Here is a 21,166-nt window from a genome sequence, read left to right on the forward strand (position 1 = left end):
TAAAACAAATACTTTTCAAAAATACATCATCCTGTATGAAATGATTTCTTATTGATCAGTGGGCCAGCCAGATTTGAACCTTGCCCATATTTAAACCGTTGTAAATGACTTGTTGGCCTATAATCTGTGAAACAGGTGTCAAACATTTCTCCCATCAATGACATGAAGTCATGTCGAGCCACAGAGAACGTTTTTGTCACGAGGTAGAAGCTGTGATCAGTTTCTGGCAAAGTGACCATCCTTTATTTATCCAGCTAGAAAGTCTCAGTGACATTAAAGTGATGTTTTTAAGAGATCAGAGGGAAACAGAAAGTTCAGCAGTAACTCTAAAACAGTTTCAAGTGTCCACGAAGGACTGATGATCACGCAGGTGCAATAACAGAGTCACAGAGTCTTCATTTGATGCACAAACTCTTCATCAATCGATCTAATCTGATAATCAATTCATCGTGACTCGTGCTGATTATTAATCACGTGACTTTTTATTTTCAGGAGAGTTCAGCAGCGTGTTCCCGTGAGATCGTTCCCGCCTCTCTCCCGGGACTTCTTAATAGAAAAATGTGAAAACTGTCTGAAGCGGATTCCGACCAGCTGCTGGTGGAACAGCAGCCTCCACCGGAACGATTTCACGTCCTGAGTGGACACGCTTCCTTCTAAAGTGTCACGTGCTCCTTCTTGCATCGTTAACGATACTGAACAAAACGGTCACGTTCGGTGTCGCACGTGCTGCCGGCCGTGGATGTGGGCTGACGGGTTCAGGTCCGCGACCTGCCGGAGGTTCTTTCACTGCAGCCTTCTGCAGCTCAAGGTGTGCGTGCGCGCGCGCGTGCGTCAGGGGCGTGGAGGTGGAGGGGAGCGTTGCGTCCTCTCACGTGACCAGCCCGCCCGTCCTCCCTGCTCTCGGTCCGGATCTCTTTGTTGTGGTTGCAGCGCGTCTGTGAGCCGGAGCGCCCCGCTGAGCTCCGTGACGGATCCACGACGCGCGGGATCGTTTCGTGTGCGGCGCGAGACAGACAGCCGGATCCAGCCGGTGCAGCTCGGTCTGCCTGAAGATAGAGGCGCGGACGCAGGGGGAGGATGCTCCCTGCCCGGACGAACTGGACCGCCTCCCTGACTTCCTGAACGCGGATCCGGCGAGCGTTACCCGCACATTCCTCCACCTTCCCCCCTCTGCGCTCTCCGTCAGTGGGGCACAGTGTGAGCCAGCCTCCGCCTGCTGCACCCGGGATTAAGCTGTGCTTTCCACCTGAACCGACATCCGAGCGCTGCGTCCCGCTGGCGTCTGCAGGTCTGATCGGCTTCTTCGCGATGCTGTCAGGCCCTGCGAGGCATCGCGGGCGTCCCGGCGGGGTCGTCCGGTGCCTGGTGTCCGCCTGCCTGCTGTCTCTGCTGCTGGAGGCTCGGGGGTCTTATCCTCAGAGCGGCGAGTGCAAAGGCAAAGGAAAGGACTGCACAGGTAAGACCTCCACCTCCTCCACCCCTCCTGCTGTAAATCAGCCTCTGTGCTTTGAATAATCCTAATCTGATGCCGAGATGTGCGCGCGGGTCTGTATGTGTGATATTCCCGTGGGCACGTCTTCTGTGATTCGGGGACTTGTTGGAGCCGCTGCTGCTGTGGTGACCTTTGAATCTCACTGAATCCTCATTGTCCTGCATGTCCGTGTCTGTTGGCCTGTTTGAGCTTCGAGCTGAAATATGAAGAGTCGGGTTAATGTTCCTGCTGCTGCGAGTCAGTTTAGTCTGTGAGCTGTGAATTTAATCTGCTGTAGTATCCACGCATTTATTCCTAAAGAGCTGTTTACAATATCACAGCTGATCCGAGTTGTATATCTGGTCCATGTTGTCATGATTGGATCCGTGTGGCCTGCAGTCACTTTGTGGGTTGTTGTTGTTTTGTACTTATAATTTTATTTTTCATTTAATTTAACTCAGAGTTTAGATTTAACCTTTTTATTTCAAGGCGTCTCTGTCTCAAACTTTCCTGCTGTTCTTTTGATAAATTTGGCCAAACTGTTGGCTGAAGCTCTTTCCTCCTGTTTCACAGTCCGTCTGCTTTCTGAAGCAGGAATGTTGAGTCGCTTTTATTTGCACATGTAAAGTTTCAGAGGGCTTCACAGACACGAAAACATTAAAAATGGGGAAAAAACAAAATATTCAAACATGGACAAACTAACATACACAAACCTGTAAAACAAAGAGAAAGAAATTCTGAAAGAAACCAGACTAAAGACTGACGTTAATGAAGAAACCGAGCAGCTGATCTGTTCTCCACAGAAGCAGGTTCAGTTATTGACATAAAAACAAGAATCAAATGCAAAATAAAATGTTTTAAGAGCACCTTGAAATTTTTGGTACAGTTTGCTTCTCTAATGTCTTGAAAACAGCAAAAGCTGCATTTCTATTTTTTCTCAGGGAGAAAAGCAGTAAATTGTTTGATTTTAATGAACTTCTCCAGTTTTGGATTCATGATTTTAAAGTTGCTTATTAGGTGAAAATGCAGCTTTAAAACTGCATTTACAGGAACACCAGCAGAGGCGTGCAGGTTTCAGGGGAGCAGTTGGGTGGAGGGACACTCTGAGTGGAACCCCCCACGGTGTCACACACTTCATTTCTTATATTCAGTCTTTATGTATGGGAGGAAAACACAGCGAGGCTCTCAGACGGCCTGTGTCACATTCAAATAATTAATCTCTGCTTTTCTCATTTAATACAATCCCTGCTGACTCACACATACACATGATTTACTCTTCTGTCCTCTTCTGTTTGCCTGGGACGGCAGTCGGGTACCAGCTCTGACTGATGTGAGCCCACTCAGTTCAGTTTTAATGCATCGGACACATTTAATATACAGCTTCATATTGCAAGATAAATATCAGAGATGGCTCCAAATATCTGAGTCCCTCTGCAGTGCTCGGTGACAGTGGGAAGGAAGAAACCTCCATCAGATTCAGGCCAGGGAGACGCAGCCGAGAGGAAAGAGAAGCACGAAGAAATCACGAAACACTAACAAGACGAAACTAAACTCCTCCAAAGTGATCGAAGCTCTGAGGAAGACTTCTGCTCATCTTCCAAACGTTCTGCAAATTTCAAACACGTCACACATGCATCTGTTTTATAAGTCTCGACAGTATATCTCAAAAAAGTGAATTAGGTTGTCTGAAAGCAAGAAGGACATGCAGACTTGTTTTCATCTCTAAAGAAAATTACTGAAAGCTGACACGAACATCAGTTTGCAACAACATCTATAAACTGGAAGAACAGCATCTCACACTCATGTATCCGACTCTTCCTCCTCCTCTTTCTCTTTCATCATGGCTTCTTCATTCTTGCCGAGTTGCCAGCAGGAGCACAGGGCATGTTAGCAAACGTACCTCAGCATCACACTAAACTACTAAGATGTAGAGAATCCACGCCGGTCCCTCAGACGCTGCACAGCTTACATGACTGACAGTAAACGATTAGCAGCGTTCCTGCAGGTCCTTAAAGAGTCTTGAAATGTATTAAATTAATTCATCTGAAAATCAGAATCAGAATCAGAATCAGAATACTTTATTGATCCCTGGGGGAAATTATTTTTTGTTACAGTGCTCCATTTTAAACCAACATTAAGACAAGACAGACAATACGCTAACTAAGAATAGTACAATATATACATATATATACATACATACATACATACATAAGTCACTCATAAATAAATATTTGGAAAAGAAACATGTGTAGTTGTAGCAGCAAACAGTGTGTTAAGTGGATGCGTTGTACAGGGAGATGGCCACAGGCAGGAATGATTTCCTGTGTCGTTCAGTGGTGCTTTTCGGTAATCTCAGTCTCTCACTGAACGAGCTCCTGTGACTGACCAACATGTCATGGAGTGGGTGGGAGGTGTTATCCAACATTGTCTTTATCTTGGACAGCATCCGCCTCTCCGATATGGAAATAGAGGAAAATATGGAAATAGTTGGTATTTAAAAGTCTTCGGTCAGTGTTTCAGGCGTCAAGAGAGTCGATTTTATTCATCGTTTTTTCTGAAAACAAGCACTTACAGATTTTTTTCAATAATTTACTGATGAGCATGAATATCACACGAGCTAACAGAGGAAACAACATGCATAATTTTTAAAGCCAAGTTGTCTGACTGTCAAAGACAAGCGGACATGTGAATTCTGTGAAATTACTTTGTGCAGGAAGTGTTTGAGATGGTACTATGAGGCTGCTCCCACACGTTTCCCTTTGTGGATGCAGATGAGGAAACGTTTAACGCTTTAATACACTCGGCACAGAGCACTAGAACCAGGAGGCTGATGTCTCCTGGTTTGTTGGACTTAAAGTTCATGCAGATCTTTTGAAAAACACCTTAAAAACTCTCTGGTGCCTGTAGGAACCCTGGACAGTCTCATTTATGTATCGCTGTTTTGGCCGGTGGTTGTTTGCACATGGAGTGTGAGAACAAGCTGTGCAAACCAGCTAACAGCAGACTAGCAGCAGAATACTGACTCGTGACTGTGTTACTGTTGGGATCGTTTTTATCCAGGTTCAAACTGTGAGGATCGGCTTTCTGGGGTCTTCTGTTGGTGTGCGGAGTATCCGTGGATGTTTTTCAAGTAAAAAGAGTCATTTATGAAAACAATACTATTGAGAACAAGTTGACTGGAAGCTTCTGTTTTTACAAGGAGCCTGAACCAGGCGTGAAATGTTTTATAGTCGAGAAAATTTAAATATTAAAGCTTTAAATGTGCTGCTAATGACTGAGCCTCTGCCTCCAGATTGTTTTCATCATGGAAATGAATTAGCTGTTATACAACTAATTAACTGTTGATTATATATAGACTAAAACTGTTTATGTAAATCTAGTTTGAATGCACTATTGGATACTATCACATTTATGAGGAAAGTGAAAATATTGGTATTTTCCCTTTAGAAGCACCACAGCTCTTTCATATAATAAAACAATGAGCTGCCGCTCACGTCCAGCATCCCTGAAACACCCTCATCGTGACCTCTGCGGTGAGCGAGCACCGAGCTTCTATAAGCCTATCACTTACTCTTAGCGTAATGCACTCTGACAGGGATTTTAGTCGATGCTATTTGCGATCGTGTTTGCATCCTGCTGCATCAATATCTAATATTCATGCATTCATTGCACCGTTACTCTGTTCTTCTTCTTTTATGAAATATTTAAAGGAAAGGAGCAGCAGCCATGTAAATGAGTGTTAGCTGTCACTCTGGAATAACCCGCCTCGCTCATGTTTTATTAATGAACCTCTGAATTGTTTCTGCTCGGGCCACTCGCGGTGTTTGCATTAAGAAATGGAACGTTTTCCTCGTAGACGAGCGCCGCGATCCTCATCAGAACATAATGCCACGTTCTGCAGAGGCAAATGAAAATGTTCCGAGTCACTAAACAAACCAAATACCTTGATTTTTAGCACGGAAAGCCTAATTCACACAGTCAGCGCTCCATGCATAACAATAAGCGCGTGGCACAGGACTGAGTCTTGATACCAGATAATAATTGACGGCGCTTCTTTCAGAACTGGTGTTCGTCTGAAAAACAGAATAAACGACGAGCTTCTGCCGTCTCGAGAGAGACGGAACAAAATGGGTTTTGGCACTTTGTTGGAAGCAGCGTGCTGCAGGGTTTGAAGGGAAAATGCAGCCCTGGAGAAACATCGAGCATTCATAGCGAACCAATATTCTCTGGTACTGAAGTGTAAAATATAAGATGTGGAAAAGCATTTGTGGCACCAGCCATCTGCTGCTGAGGGGCGATGTGAAGCTTGGAGTTTGGTTTCCATTTGCTGCCGTCGTTTCCAGTTACTTTAAGTTAGAGCAAATTTGGGCAAAGAACGTGGACGGGATGGATGCGTGAGCTGTTTACCGGGCAGCTCTTCAGCCTGTATGAAGTGTATCAGGACCTGTATCACACATCCATGTGTTTCCTGTCTGTGAGCTGAATTGGACTGCACTTGTGGCGCGCCAACGAAGACACACTCAGGTGTTCTTCTGTTAATTAATATCATTAACAACTTGTGACATCAGAAATTCATCTTCTGTGGATGAACTCTGTCTGGCTTCTGGTGACGGTCGTCCTCATTCAGCTCGATGACCTTGGTGTAGAAGCAAACAAGCAGCTCTCCACCAGCTCCGGGTGGATGTCCAGAGCTGGAGCAGGACTTCTGTTTGTAGTCCAAGATGGCCGTTAGAGCAGGACAAGACGGCACAACCGCAACCCAACAAGCCCTCAGAGGAACACGACAAGGACCTGTTTACATCGACTGAACTATCAAAATAAAAGCAAGGACGCTGTCCACTAGTAAAAGGATCGCAACTTTTACTCAGAAGGGGGAAAAACAAACCCCAAAATCAACGATGGCGGCTATCAACATGCAAGGGCAGGCCACCCAAGTCTCATCAGGAAACTTTTGCTTGTGCAATAAAAGCACAACGATGCAGCGCAGTCCGGAAACTCGACGTTGCACAGCTCGAGTCAGAACGACGGTTGAGTTCAGACACATTATATTCTCATTAGGACCGAGAATATAATAAGATCCCAGCGGCCTCGGGGTTTGCATTAGAATAGAGCATAAATTAGTAAAATTATAAAAAAGAACAAAAGCTTAAACTGATCAGCAAAAGTTTGTAACTTGATACAGTTTATTTTCAGTTTACTGCTAATGTTCACTAATTAATGGAGGTTAAGTCGTTCGTGTATGTAAAGAAGGTTATTGGGGATTCAGTGCTTCTTTCTGCTAAAGATTACGTCACTTTCTCTTCATGCTGGATGTTGGAACTCCAGCACTGCATTATTGTGTCTGCACAGAAGAGGCAGTGAGACCTGTTAGCCTGCATGTACCGAACACGACGGCCACGATAGCTGGAACTGAAACCTGAAATCAGAAAGTTTCCTTTCCTGAAGTCCTTCAGCTGACTGATGATTGTGTCCCAGCCAAAAAATGCTCTCAAGTTTACCTTTGGTTGATTAATCCCTTAAAAAGAGCCAAACTAAGAGCGGAGCTCTCAGCTGCAAGTCGACTGATTCAAACCAAGATTCGGTAAAGAAATCTGTATCTGCTGGAGAACACCACGACTCAGTGATGCATTAATCCACTCATCCAGGTTTTTACCCAAACCCAGGGGATTTCTTTTGTTAGTTTGCATTGTTGCTGTTTTTGTTGACATCGGAAGATTTCATAAATAAAAAAGTTAAATATACAAGGTCTGCAATTCCATGAATGAAAAACACACCAACCATAAATAATTACAAAGAGCTCCACAGGAAAAAATGCCAAAAACCTTAAATAGATTTATGAACCTTCACGTGTGAAAGTGGGAGCTGCTGGGGGAGAATCATCACAAACAATAGTCAAGGCTTTGTGCTGAAGCGGGGAAATACTGGCCAGCAGTTTGTCTTCATATTTCAAATATATTTATTTTCAACGGTGCTCCCAGACTGTGGTAGAGAACGTTTGCACCCTCTCTAGAGCTGATGCGGAGAACCCTGAAGTGCCCAGTTTTTCACTTTTTAGAGATGTGATTTATGCTGATGCAGCTGTGAAGGTTTGAAAAGCAGCAGGGAGCTCGAGCTGTGCAGCGATGCCTCGACTCTGTCTGAAGACAGTAAATGTAGCGTGGCCCACGGAGACGCCGACTTTTCAGGGTTCTCGTCTTGTTTGTTTGTTCAGGTGAGGTGTTTGGACATAAAGTCGTCCGCAGGTGAAACGTTCTGCCATAATCGGCAGATTACTGCGAGAACAAGTAAGATCGGCGAGTCTGAAGCTCAGACTTTGAAGTCGGCTGCTTGCACGTCAGCTCTGTCCTCCATATGTTTGTACTGTGTAATTTTGTGGCCTACCAACCATTTCATTTGGGATGCTTATTTTTCTGGAGGATACATATGTTCAGCAGACTCCCCTCGCTGTATCCGAGGATGTGGTTTAGAGCTGTTTTTCAGCCAATTAAATGCTTAAAAGGGCCTATGCTGTTTCTCCTTATTTCTCTGTTTCCTGTCATATATCTCCTGTTCCAGTCGTGGATGTTCATATTTAACACGGTCAAAGTTTGGAAAACGAGGTCAGTATGAAGGTCTCTGATCGTCCTGACACTCAGTTTGAAGCAGTTTTTTTCTGCTCCTGGATCTGAGTGATGTCATCGAGTTAATCTGATGAAGCAGATGTTAGACTTGGTGATTATCTTTGGTGGGAACCATCATTTTTTTCATCTTTCATCATTGAAAATAGATTCACTTCCTTTTCAAATAAACAAGCATCTTTACCTGAATAACTCTGAGCTTTGTATTTGCCTTTTTGAAAATTTCACAATTTTTGCATCCAGGTTCAGTAACGTGTGGAGGGAAGTGGAACCTCTGGTCATGACCGACTCTATCAGGAAAATCCTGAAACTGAATGTTGCCCCATCGTCCAGTAAACAGCCTATGACTGGATCCAAGATCGGTGGCATGAAAATGGTTAAATGCTGAAAGTCTGGAACTGGAGTTTTAATGATTGAATTTTAAATAATTTTAAATAAATGGAATCGAAAACCTTTGTAAAAATTCAGCTCTTCTGAGTTCAGGTAGAATTTGTACCCATTAGAAATCCTTGTCATGTTGCCTATTTTATTCTCTACTTTATTAATATTTGCTCGTTCGCCTTTTCTTCATCTGCATTGGTTTAATGGAAGCAGGTGGAGATTTAGCTCCACCTATAGATTAAGATTTTGATCAAACTCAGAGGAAATGAGACGTCAGTTGTAAATCTGTCCTTCTTGTGTCGGCTGTTTGTAGTCTCGCTGTGACTGTGGTCGTTCAAGCTTTAAGTTTGAAACCCGTGGCACACAACAAGTATTTTATTTCTTGGTCAAAACAAGTTAATTCCTGTGGCTTTCTCCAGCTCCCTGCTCTACTTCTTACTTACACAGCTGCAGTATGAGTAATAAATCTCATACAGTAAAATGGCAGGACTTGGACGAGTGCCTGGACGGGCAGGTGGAGCAAAGAAGTGAAAGAAATCAAACTCTACAGTTATTTTCGCCCAAATGTCACCTGAAAACTGGGGAAATGTCAGCAGAGATGGGCTGTAATTAATAGCAGTCGGCTGTTTCCCGACAGGACGAGGAGCACTTAGTCACGATCTGCTTTTATTTTGTCGGGCGCTTCGCTCGGGCTGAGTCGGGTTATGTTCCCTGACAGCCGGGACGGAGCTCACTCACCCTCGCCAAGATAAATGAAATCATATTGTATAATTTGGCCCTGCGCGAGCCTTTTAAACGCTCGCCTCCTGGGAGATCCTTTCAAAGTCCTCCGCCTCGCCCCACGGAGCACGCTCAGAGGCTCGTACGTGTGTGCCAGGCAGCGCAAACACGACAAATTTACTTGGGGAAAGTGTAACGGGCGCGATTAAATTTTCAGCAGCGGCTCCGACATGAACAGAGCTGCGGATGAATATTGATGTTCTGTCGATGCTGTTTACTGTTTACACTCGGAGGCCGTTTAGCCGAGCAGCTGATGATGAGAAGGACATACACCCCTCAGTAATCTTCCTGCCAAGCTGGAGGGGTGGAGGAGAATAGTGACGAGCAGGTAGAGGGCCGTGGTTCAGGTGTCGCTGTGGTAATGTCATCAGCGATGAGGCAGATTAATCTTTGGTGACCTGTTTTTCAACATGATAATGAGACGACATGAATAATTTGCATTTGAAATCAAGAACTGACAGGACAGCGTTTCTCGCACACACACACTATAATGAATACATGTAAATATGTTTGGGTTGTCAGCTTTTAGTTTTTAATCCATCTGAAATAACAATGCCATCCACAGCTGATTTAAACAATCCCCTCGCTCTTATTTTGAAAGAGCAGCTGCTGGTAACATGATATCCAGCGCACTTCCTGTCGGTTTAACCACAGATAAAAATAAAAAAATGCAAAAGTGAGTCGCAGTATATGGCTGCGCAGCTCATGGAAGTAAAGTCTGTGTGCTTTGCATCTCTTTAGGTTTCTTTGCCAAACACACGTCAGTGTCTGTGTGCAGCTTCCACTCTGGCTCAATATAAATAAGGAGGGAGGCGCTATCCTGTGATCTTATTCAGAAATTTGCAAAATAAAATAAGAATTCTCCCAAAAATAGTCAGTGATGGATTTACCTGCTCTCAGCAGTTGTAACATTTTCACCTCACCGTGCAGGCAGGTCCGACTTACTGCTCCACAAAGCTGTAGTTACTTCAAATACTCGTAGGCTAATATTCTATACAACAAATCTATAACAGCTTAAATGATTAATGCACAATAAATCGATATCTGTATATACGGCACCTAAAACTATAATATAAAAGTAGTGGAGGACATGCTTTCCCCTCTTTAGACTCTGCCAGCATGCTGCAGGAGTCCCAGCTAGAAAGAGGGAGGACGGCTGCTGACAGCCTGCGGCCAAGTTTACCAGAAATCTGATTAAATTTAAAGATGGAGGCAAACAAAACAAGCCTGTCTGTCGAGTCTGCACACACAGCTCCCCTTTTAGCGTCTTCTTTATTCAGCATCCCGTCGCTGTGTGAAACGAGTCGGGGCGGACGGGAGCCACTAAAAACTTTTGTCTAAATTTAAAATCACAACGATTTTAAACTTTGAACAGTGACAGCAAGAAAAACAACGGTTTGCATCTCGGGTGAATCAGTTGGTAGAAACACCATGACTCCTTCAAATGGGCCAACAGCCAACCAATCAGCTTGCACAGCTGACTCACTGTTCCCAGGCCACCAGGCCTTTGATTATAGGCCCGGCTCTAACTGAATCCTGCCTCCCTCGAACTAACATCAGTCACATGAAGGTGGTTCTGCAGCTCGATCATCTCAGGTTTATCAATGTGAGGTATGAGTGAGTTTCCAGAAAAGAGGCAGAGCAGCACGTTTCTGAAATAAAGCTTAAACTACAAACACAAAGCAGCAGAGTGAGACTCTGAAAGCTTTACAGCGCGCGTGGTTTTATAAAGAGCTGTATGAACATGTGTGTTTTAAGTGCTTTGAGTGGTCAGAGCAGCGCTGTAGCACACTTATCAGCATCACTGTCCCGTCGTTAAGCTTCAGGAAGATCTGATGATAACTGCGTTTTCAGGGACATTGATTTGCTGCTTAAATCAGGTTATTCCTGCAGCAAGAGTTACGTCCTTTCAGCTGGAACTCCGGCAGCCTTTCAGAGTCCGAGAGGAAGTGAAGAACCCATAAACAGGATTTAATCCAGTGAGTAGTCTCAATTTAATGCAAGTTCAACAAGAAAACCGGTCTTAGTTTCCCTGTTTTAGGATCATATCACTTTTTAAAGGCTGATAGGATAATAAAATCACTGTAAACTTGCAGCCACAATAAAAAAAGCCCCTAAGAATCTGGATTTCTTAATGATGCTCGACTGGGAAAGACTTCAGTCTTTAAAAGCAAAAGACTCTCTCTTACTATCTGCAGCCTGAGCTCTGAGGGAGCTTCCAGGAATGGTGACGCTGTTTTCCAGAGAACTGATCAGTAGGTGGTGGTTTGTACATGTCGATGTCCCATCTGGAGCAGAATACTGCGGCGCCAGGGAAGACGAAGCGGTCGAGACTGAAGGCTGCCTTCTTACGTCCCGGGAATGATCAATACTTTGAGGCGGCCAGATCTGACTACGTCAAACACTGGACCTCCCCGACCATGATCTATGCATACAGGCCTGCACTGAATCCCTACTTGCAATTATTTCATTAAATTCCCACATTTGTAGGGAAGTTTGCATGGATCCAAATACTCACGGAATATGTATGAAACAGGGGAAAGTCAAATGTCGTCCACTTCCTGTTTGTGCTACACTTCTCTGAGTCTCAGCAAGTAGTTGGTGAGTGTTTGCAGACAGGTGGGTAGTCGGCAGAAACCAAACCAAAGCAATCACAGGAGGGTTTTGGTTTAACGAGTCTGCGCTGGAAGCTTTAGTCCTTTTTTATTCCCACAAATATTTTCTTGCAGAAATAAAAACCCTGGGATTAAAATCTGGAAATGCACAAACATCTAAGGATTCACTTTTGGCTTTAAGCACAGGGTGTCCACATTTTTTATTTCTCCTTAAAGTCTTTGCAGAAGTATCAGTTTGAAGCTGACGATGAGGAGCGACGCAAACACAAAGCTGCATTTTGGGTGATGGCGTGTGTGTGTTTTGGCTGTTTAACAAGCGTTTTATTCCTCGTAATGAAGCAGAAACAAACAGATGATAAATGACAAGATGTTCCTTCTGCTTCGGTCCCCTTGTGAGGAAAAAACAACCAAAATATCAATTTATTCACAGCACAGCAGATAGCAGCAGAAACAACATTAATCATATTTCTGGCACAGACACAATACCTCCTCCAGGATTGTACATATCAGGCAGTTTTAAGTGTTTCCATGCAGATGCTCCTGATTGATGACACGTCTGTTGTTTCATAAACACGAGCACAGGCAGCGCTGGGAGTTTCTGAGATGATTACACTCAGGACTTGTTGTTTCTGTGACTCCGTTTTTCATGTCAGAAGGTCTTTATCGTCTCCTGGACGATCGCATCCTGAATAAACTCCAGATATTTGAGTTAAACTTTGCTTTTTGTCTCCTAATTTGAATAATTAACGAGTTTAGGTACGACGAGCCCGAAAACTTCCCAGAGAATTTTCTCTTCTCCTGAGACACGGAGCAGAAAGGAGCAGGACCGGTCGCCGGAGTCAAATGGAGAAAATTGAAAATTGATTTTTCTACTCTTTGAGAAAATAATAGCTCAGGAGTTGGTGGGAACATTTCTGCACTTAATTTGACGGCAGTTTTGTCTTTTTGTACAAAATAAATGTCAGAACAGTCATTTTCTCAGCCTTTTCTGTATCACAGCCCAATTTTTAGGATCCCAAATTATCATGACTGCAGCAGTTGGAGAGCTGACAAGTTGTCATCTGAATTCATGTCTTTTGTCTTTTAAGAGCTCAAAGAGCTGAAAGCTCGAGTATTAAATATGAATTAGAAGTGAGATAACACTCTTTAGCAGGATGGGAACAAGTCTGAATGCGAAGCAACGCTGAAGAAATCACTTCAACGTTTTAATGAGCCCCTTAATACAGATTTAGTCATTTATTTGAAAACTCTTGAACTGAAATATCCTCTGTCAGAATTTTAGGCTTGTTTAGATTAAGATTTCTGTTTTTAATAATCTGCACGTAGCAGAAACAACCCCGACAGAAGTTTGAGCTTGATGGGCTCTGACTGCACCAGAAATGAAGAACATCTCAAAACCTGCAGCCGGTGGATGAATGGTATATATTGTAATATATCTATATCACTAAAGCACTTCTGGATGGATGCAAACTGCATTTCGTTGCCCTGTACCTGTGCATGTGCAATGACAATAAAGTTGAATTCTATTCTATTCTAATGTGAAGCTGACCTCGCCAAACTTCACCAAAGTCAGAGCAAGACAGCGACGGAGCGCGTCTGTTTTCAGAGCTTGTTTGCGAGCAGAACTAACTCGATTACCTCAGTATTTATACTGTTATTGCACCACTGATGATGTGCTGTTGAGCAGTTTTCTGTTCTGCATCACAGAAAACTGAAGAGCTTTTGGGACAAAACAAGAGATTCAAAAATCTCATTATGGGTTCTGGGACACTGTGACAAAATAATCTTCCTTGTAATCAATAAAATATTTGTGGTTTGGTGAAGCCTGCTGGCAGAGGAACGGACGTCACCCTCCCCTCTGTCCTCGTCACCGGAGCCTCTGAGGTGTGAGAACTGAATGTTCTGTTTGCTCTGACCGCCAACGTTAGACAACAACACAGCGAATGCTTTTTAAAGCCTCCAAAGACCTGCCACTTTCCAGAAGGTCTGCAGAAAAGTATGAAGTCCGGTTCACACTTTGATTCAGGGCTTTTACGTCTGTTACATAACGGAGTCCGGAGGGAGCCGTGAATCAGACCTTCATTTGTCGTAGATCTGCTGTCAGGTCGCATTAGCTGTGGCTGGCTGGATGTCGTCTTTGTGCTGAGCTTGTTTTCTAATTTCAGAAGCATTAAGATCCTCATTCTTCAGCTTTAAATGTCATTTTATACGACGTTTAAAGTATTCATGTCTTAACAGCCGTCTTTACAGGACTGAGAGACGGAGAGTAGAGAGATTGTCTTAGACTAGACGGTGTTACCTTTCACATGAAGTCTCGTGCATTTATTTTGACATGCTGTAAATTCACGAGCAGTCACCACAGCAGCTCTGCACGTCTCATTTGGTAGGTTTTTTTAGGTTGAAGGCCCGTCGTCAGGAATCTGTGTCTGCTGTTGAAGTTCCTGTCCCCACATCATCGCTGACCTGGTGGATGTTTTCAGGGAAAATGGTCCGAGTAAGGTTAGAGGATTGTCTCCAGTGATGACTCGGACCTGTGAGCCCCTCGGTGGATTTGAACTCAGCAGGAAACGGCGCTCACCTCTGCTCCACCGTCTCCCTCGTCATCGTAGTCTTTCTACCTTAATGGTTCCCAGAAGGTGAATCCTGTGTCCTCGGTGGTTGGGCTGCTCCAGTGTTGCAGGAACCACTAATTGCAATTGATTTAGTCAAAATTGAGATCTCGATTATTTGACACAGTTACTTGGGGCTGTTAACTTTACAAACACTGTGCATGTATTGATCTGAAGAGTCTCTGACAGTGAATTTCTTCACACCTAAAAAATAAGTCACCTAAAAATGAATTAACCCGTGAGAACCAACCAACACGACTGAAGGTGGACACAAGACCCTCTGTGGGGGAAAAGCAGGCGTCTGCAGACACCACCACGTTTTTATATCCTGTAGGTTGTTCTTGTTAAACAAAGGCTCTCTTTCAGTCATCTTAACTCGAGTCAAACTATAGAGGAAGTAAATCTGTGCGTTTGTGGACGAGTAAAAGTGCAGCGCTGTAAAGAAAAGAGCTGGATTCATAATGAAAGTCAAACTGAGCACTTTATCAGTAAAAGGATTGAAGATTTCAGGAACTTCAGGTTGAGCTGTTGGAGTTTGTGGGTCAGGGTGATCGGACCGCCTCAGAGGTCTGGGTTTGTTCTCTTAAAATGCCAAAAACAAGAGTTTGTGGGTTAAAGTGGGAGCGATGAATTTTGGATTGCATCACCTTCCTTTTCTTTTGGAGTTTATTCGAGTCTCACAAATAAAAATGGAGCCTGAAGTCATGCTGACCTTTTACTTGCAGAATCACGGAGACCACCTGCTTCACTCTGAGTCAGTGCAACCCAAAACTGAAATGCCAGCACAGAGTGTGCTCGACAGATTATATTTGTGAAGGACAGATCGGATCAACCCGCGTGGCGTTTTCACTGATGTCGATTCGCTTTCTCCCGGCGTCGCTCCTCTCCAGCTGAGGAGGAATTATCCGCCGATCAGGTTTGCGGGCTGAGTTTAGGGCAAACCAATTATCTGCAGCGCTACAGGGTGACAGACACTTTTAATTGTCTTCCACGAGGCAATAAAGGCTGTTTGTCAACTGGCTGGATGTGGACTTTCTAAATCTGTTGTGGCTCTTGGAGTTTAATTAAGCCTGGAGGATAAATCGAGCCATAAAGTCACGGTGCTCTTTGGAGGAAGGCTCGGTTGTCTGTCAGGAGGTCTGCGGACGTCACACAGTGTCTGCAGTTGTTTTTATTAAACTCAAGATTCACAAGTTGACTCAGATTCAAATCATTTCTCTAAAACATGACAGTAACGCTATGATATCTAATATTTCAGTCTCAGTAAATTCTTAAATGTAGAAGTTATCTAGCAGAGATTGGAAGTGTTATTCTAATCGAGTCGTGCTGTGAACAGAAAGAAACAAACCCCTCGTGCTGTCTCTGTTCGTGTTTACATGCATTGACCAATGCTACGAGGACTATTTTGTTCTGGAGACTCTTTATATTTTAAATGTTGCAGAAAAAGCAGGAGTTGACATTGATTTACAAGAAGCAGAAAAGGGAATTAGAGGAACGTCTGGAAAAATAAGGACCACTTTGTGCAGCTTCTCCCATTAACCTTAAGATTGGGAACCACTGTCATATGAGAGAGTTCTTGTGATGACAGTGACATAAATTTCACATTTATTACCGTCTAATCTTCAGCGAGTCATCTGGAGCCTTGCTTGCAGCTCTGTTGGAGTTAGAAACTCCAGACCAGTAGTCTCATTGTGGACACAGGAAGTGGGCTTGTGTTGGCCCACAACTGCAGCTTGTGATCAGCTTAATGATAAATTTCACATGTACTAGCCTAAGTGTCTGCAGCCTCTGTGAGGCTATGGGTTGACCTGAATGCTAACATTAGCGTGTTAGCATGCTCAAAGACATAATATCCTGCAGGGCAGCCAGGACAAAGCCCTAAAGCCCAGAAAACAAGAGTCCAGTAAACATGACTACCTAATGGGCCCTTACACGTTACATGGAGTATATTCTGGATAAAAATGGACACATGACTTGAATTTCAAATATAAATATTTAATAATTTTGGATTCCTTTAGTTAAAACGTGCTGGTAAAGATATTACCTGTACCTACTGACCTTGCCTGCTGTCATTTGTGCAGAATGCCTGTAAACCCCTCGATGTCAACAACGCAGCAGTCCATTTTCAGCGAGTGTCTTTCGAGCAGTTTGTCAGCACAGCTGCATTTTAAGTCATGTTTAACAAGCAAAGAGAAAAAGTGGCGCTCAAACGAGGACGAAGAGACGAGAGCAGGATGAGCACATCGCCTCGACTTTGGACTTTAGCAGCGTTATCAGTGACTTTGCAGAGCAAGAGCCCCGAAAGATGAAGTTCTGTTTGTGTTTTTGTAAATGTCTGAAACATTGCTGCCACTTATATGCCGAAAATCCGCACTCGTACTGTAATATGTTGTGTGACGTATGTAGAAGGTAGTCTACTGGGAATGAGTGTTGAATGAGGAATTCTATAAATGGGTGTGCTTGTTATTTGCTAATATTTTTGCACTTGTAGTTGTGTTTGCTGCAGTGTGATGTGGTGGTAAAGCGATATCTGCCCTGGGGCCTTTCACAGAGTTGTTACGCCTCTGAACAGGCTGGCGGTCACATGATCGTCTCCCAACAACAAGCGACAAGCTGTTATGACATCATATGTTTTGAAATTAAACGCCCTCTAGTGGTCAAGTTAAGCTTGTCATGCACACTAGCACAATAGTAGTAGCTAATTAATGCTGCAAATGTTTCACAAAGGGGTTTTATGTATATATGTTTTGGGCGAAAGCAGCACGCGTAGCGAACAGAAGAGCTAATTTTTCAGTTCGATTCAATTTTATTTCTATAGCGCCAAATCACAACAACAGTCGCCTCAAGGCGCTAATGACCACGCCAGTTAGCATCCCTTAACTGCTTATTATAAAGAAGAGTGCCTGCGCTCTGTTTTTAAATGCCGGCAGACATTTAACTATAAGTTAGCACAGTAATTATTTTTCATATAAAACAGCAGGAGTTACTCTTACATATCGTGCACGAGCGCGTCCCACAGCATGGTTTCCTTCCACCAATGGGTTTTGCTGAAATCAAGTGAAAAGGACACAAAACAGCAACAACACTGTGATCCGTTTTCAGTCTGATCAGCTGTTCAGCACATCCTACTTTGGAGTATCCGTCATCATGTTACTTGTGCACAGTAACAACCTTTTGCAACAACTTCTAAAACTGGGTGTCTCAAAAATGAATTTATGAACACAGTCAATTTCTTTGTGTTTTATTGCACTTTTTTTGCAATATATTTATTTACTGTGGACGTATTACATCGATATTGTTAAATTTTGGGATATAAAGGTTGTATTGATGTGTAAATAGGGGTAATGCTCCAAAAATGCAGCATTTAAAAAATGTAAAGATGAGCTCTGGTGGATTTGTTCTGTGGTAGGTAATCAGGTTAATAGACATAAATTCTTCACAGTTCATGCAATCTCTCCTTCTCTCTTCAATCTGGGGGACAATAAATATATCTCTGCAAAATTTCATAGAAACCCATCAAACAGTGGCTGAGCTGCAGTCTGGAGCAGAGGACGTCCACTGCTGTCCCTGCAGGTTCGGCAGTAATGCGGTTAAAAAGCACTTCAGCAGTCTGGGATTCTTTTGTCTGTTTTTCAGGATAAAACAGCTTTTTGAACCCATCATTTTGGCATGTGGTGGAGGATTTGAGAAGGATCTTGTTCCTTGGCGTCACCGTTGTTTGTCAGTGCTGCTGTTTCTGTGGAGAGATGTGCAAAAGTAAACAAATAAAATAAACAAATCTAGATATCTTCGTGTCAAGTGGAAATGCACAGCTTTTCTGTGGAAACCTGTGAGTACCACAAACCACAGCGCTCACATGTCTGAAACATTGAAAATGCAGGACATCCATCAGCCTCTACACGTGTTTCATGAGCTGCAGCAGCTCCCGGTAACGTGATCCTGCAGATCTGCAGGTGTGCTGTAGCCTGCAGGCCTTCAGGTGAGCTGACATCACGTCTCTCTGTATCGCTGCAGCGTGAAATACCGATGTTTGCACTTCAAACGAGGGCTGGCGTGACTCAGCTGAAGCCTCAGATCACGTTCACTCCCAAAATGTAAATCTTAACAGCGTCTGACTGCAGGTGTGGACGTTTGAAGGGGCCAGCGTTTGATCGATCCACCTCTTTGATCTCACACTCATTAGCTCAAGTTATTTTCAGGCTGCAGGAACACGAGCCCTCGCTTCCTGTGGTTTTTCCTTCCTTATCGCCTCCTCCTTTATCAGGATGGAGGGCAAAGGTCGTGGGTTGGAGCATCACTTTGCTTTGATGACCACTTTATTTTATGTCATTGCAGGAAAATACCTTCAAATATAAACACTACAAACAGTCCTGGACATATTTTTGTAGATGATCTCTTTTAATTTTAAGACTCTGTTGACTTCATCATTGGAAGATTTGCAGTTTCATTGCTGAAAGTTGAGCTGAACTGAACCTGACTCAGTGTTTGTGTCTATAAAGTGATTGTAATTCGACTCAGTTAAATTCAGTTTTATTTTTAAAGCATCAAATCACAAAAACATTTGCCTGAAGCAGCTTTAATAGAAGAGTCACGGCGACGTCGGCTATCCGCTTCAGTTATTTTGAGAGCCCAACATTAGCTGCTACGAGTAACCGTTTGTAAATTGTGCCGAAGCCTCACTCAGACCGAGGCTGTGCGACAGCGAATGGTGGTAGGCGAGATCCAGAGTTTGATGGTGTGTCCATGGTGTGATTCAAAACGTGAGCCTGAAAGGGAAAAGGCCTCGAGGAAGGTCAACGAGGCGATGGCTGGATCAGATCAAGGAATGCCGGGAGGCGCTCTGGATCAGGCCAGATGGAGACGGGTGTGGAAGCACATAGACCAAAAGAAAAAGAGAAGAACACTCGCACAAAACAAAAGAAGTGTTGTTTCTGATATGTTTGGTTTTGTTTGTTGTTATGAATCCATCACAGCCATTGGCTTGCAGCAGTGTGGCCTATACGGATGGTTCCCTCATTCCTCCTTGATGATTGCTTTATTTCTTTTATAGCTCACCCATCAGAGAGCTAATCTCAGCAGCTAATTGGAGTCACTGAACTGGACCTCTGGGCTGTGTTTGTATTTCTATTGCTGTTATCAGAAGAATAATACAGCTGCTGTGTGCTTGTCTGTACTGCCACTGTCCAAGAAGTCTAAGCTAATGTTTCACTGAGTGAAACTTCAGGATTTTATTGTTAATAAGCTCTAATTAGCGGCTGTCCGTGTGATGCACCGTACAGTCTCCACCCTCTCGTCACTCCAACATGGTGCAGTCCACAAACTGATGCATGAGGTTATCCTGCAAACAGTTTTTCAAGGTTCCTTGCATGTTCACTGTGAAGAACATAGATTCAAGCTGCCTCAGTGTCTTCTGTCTCCTCCTGTGAGACCAAACTGACTCCATGATGTTGATATCAAGCCTTTGTGGGGGTTCGGACCATCTGTTGATCTTCTGCTCGATGAAGGTTTCTAATGACTCTGGCTGGAGCTTTTGGCTTTGTTGTTCTGCTCCGGGAGGACCAGGCGCCTCCTGGATGGAGCTGCTGATAAATGAGACTAAATATGTCAAATTCCTGGAAGAACTGCAGACTGAGGCGCCCGCAGCGTCTCTTAACTAAGCGTCTGACTCACACAACCTGCGAACACGTCTTGATCTTTTTTGATGTTTGGGCGTCAAACCAAAGGAACAATTAAGACTTGATGACAGCCTCCTCCGTCCTGGCTGAAAGAATGAAAATGATTTCTCGGTGACATTGGCTTAATGCGTGGGCTGCCAATTATGTGAGGTGATACAGCATGCGTCAATGGTTTGGTAGATTAGGCGTGAACGGCAGGTTTATGAAGCCAGTGGGACTGCAGAGGCCTCATTTGTCAGATTTAGAGCGGCTCGGCCTGCCCGCTGCTCTCTTACAGCAAACTCTGCCTCTCTCTGTCGGATTCGCTTCTGATTGTAGAAAAAAGGGCTCGCAAACATGATTCAAATACAAAGGTTGGGATTTAGCTTTGGTTGGAATATCAGGGTGTTTCCAAGCTGTGAGGAGCCACAAGCACAGACGGTGCAGTCGTTTGTCTCGGCTGGCACTGAGGCCCAAACAGTCATCAAACAATACACCAGCAATGCACTGTGGGAAAAATGGCTAAAGTGTGACAAAGTGTGATAAAAGAAGAAGAGGACAAAACGAGACGGCTTAAGAGCCGCCACTGCGTCATCACACGGCCACATCCTTGCTGTTGCCGTGCAGGTTTTCCTGAATGAATATGTAGGTGTCCCCACGTAGACTGTGGTAAAAAGAGGCCTTTTCCTTCCCACTGTCGCCAAGTGTGTGCCGTCTGACTCGCTGGGGTTTGTCTGTATTATCGTAGGGGTTTACCTTGCAGTGGAAAGTGCCCTGAGGCAACTGTTGTTGTGATTCACCACCTAGTAAATCATTATGAAGAGTTTTGCTACTTAGCTGCTGATGCTTGAATGCTCCTCGCTCTGTGGAGGAGAGCATCATGAAAGTTCTGTCAAATATCTGCAGAAACTAAAACAGGAAGTTTGATGAGCTAAACTGGACCAATTATGGATGATTCAGCAGCTCCAAATTTTACATTCAAACCTGTTGAGGCTTGTTTAAAATACACATTAGACAGATGTTGTACATCTGCATTAGC

General features: G+C 43.8%; 1 protein-coding gene across 1 annotated transcript in view; it reads left to right on the top strand.

Annotated features, from left to right (window-relative positions):
• Positions 1–226: 226 nt before the first annotated feature.
• The window catches only part of tmeff1a (transmembrane protein with EGF-like and two follistatin-like domains 1a), a 111,886-nt gene continuing 90,946 nt past the window's right edge, over positions 227–21,166 (top strand). Inside the window, exon 1 of the mRNA XM_026149311.2 lies at positions 227–1,456. Coding sequence (XP_026005096.1) covers positions 1,309–1,456 — 148 coding nt within the window. The 5' untranslated portion in view covers positions 227–1,308. The remainder of the gene's footprint in view (positions 1,457–21,166) is intronic.

This window comes from Astatotilapia calliptera, chromosome 18 (assembly GCF_964374335.1).
Source record: "Astatotilapia calliptera chromosome 18, fAstCal68.1, whole genome shotgun sequence".
NCBI classification, from domain to species: Eukaryota; Metazoa; Chordata; class Actinopteri; order Cichliformes; family Cichlidae; genus Astatotilapia; species Astatotilapia calliptera.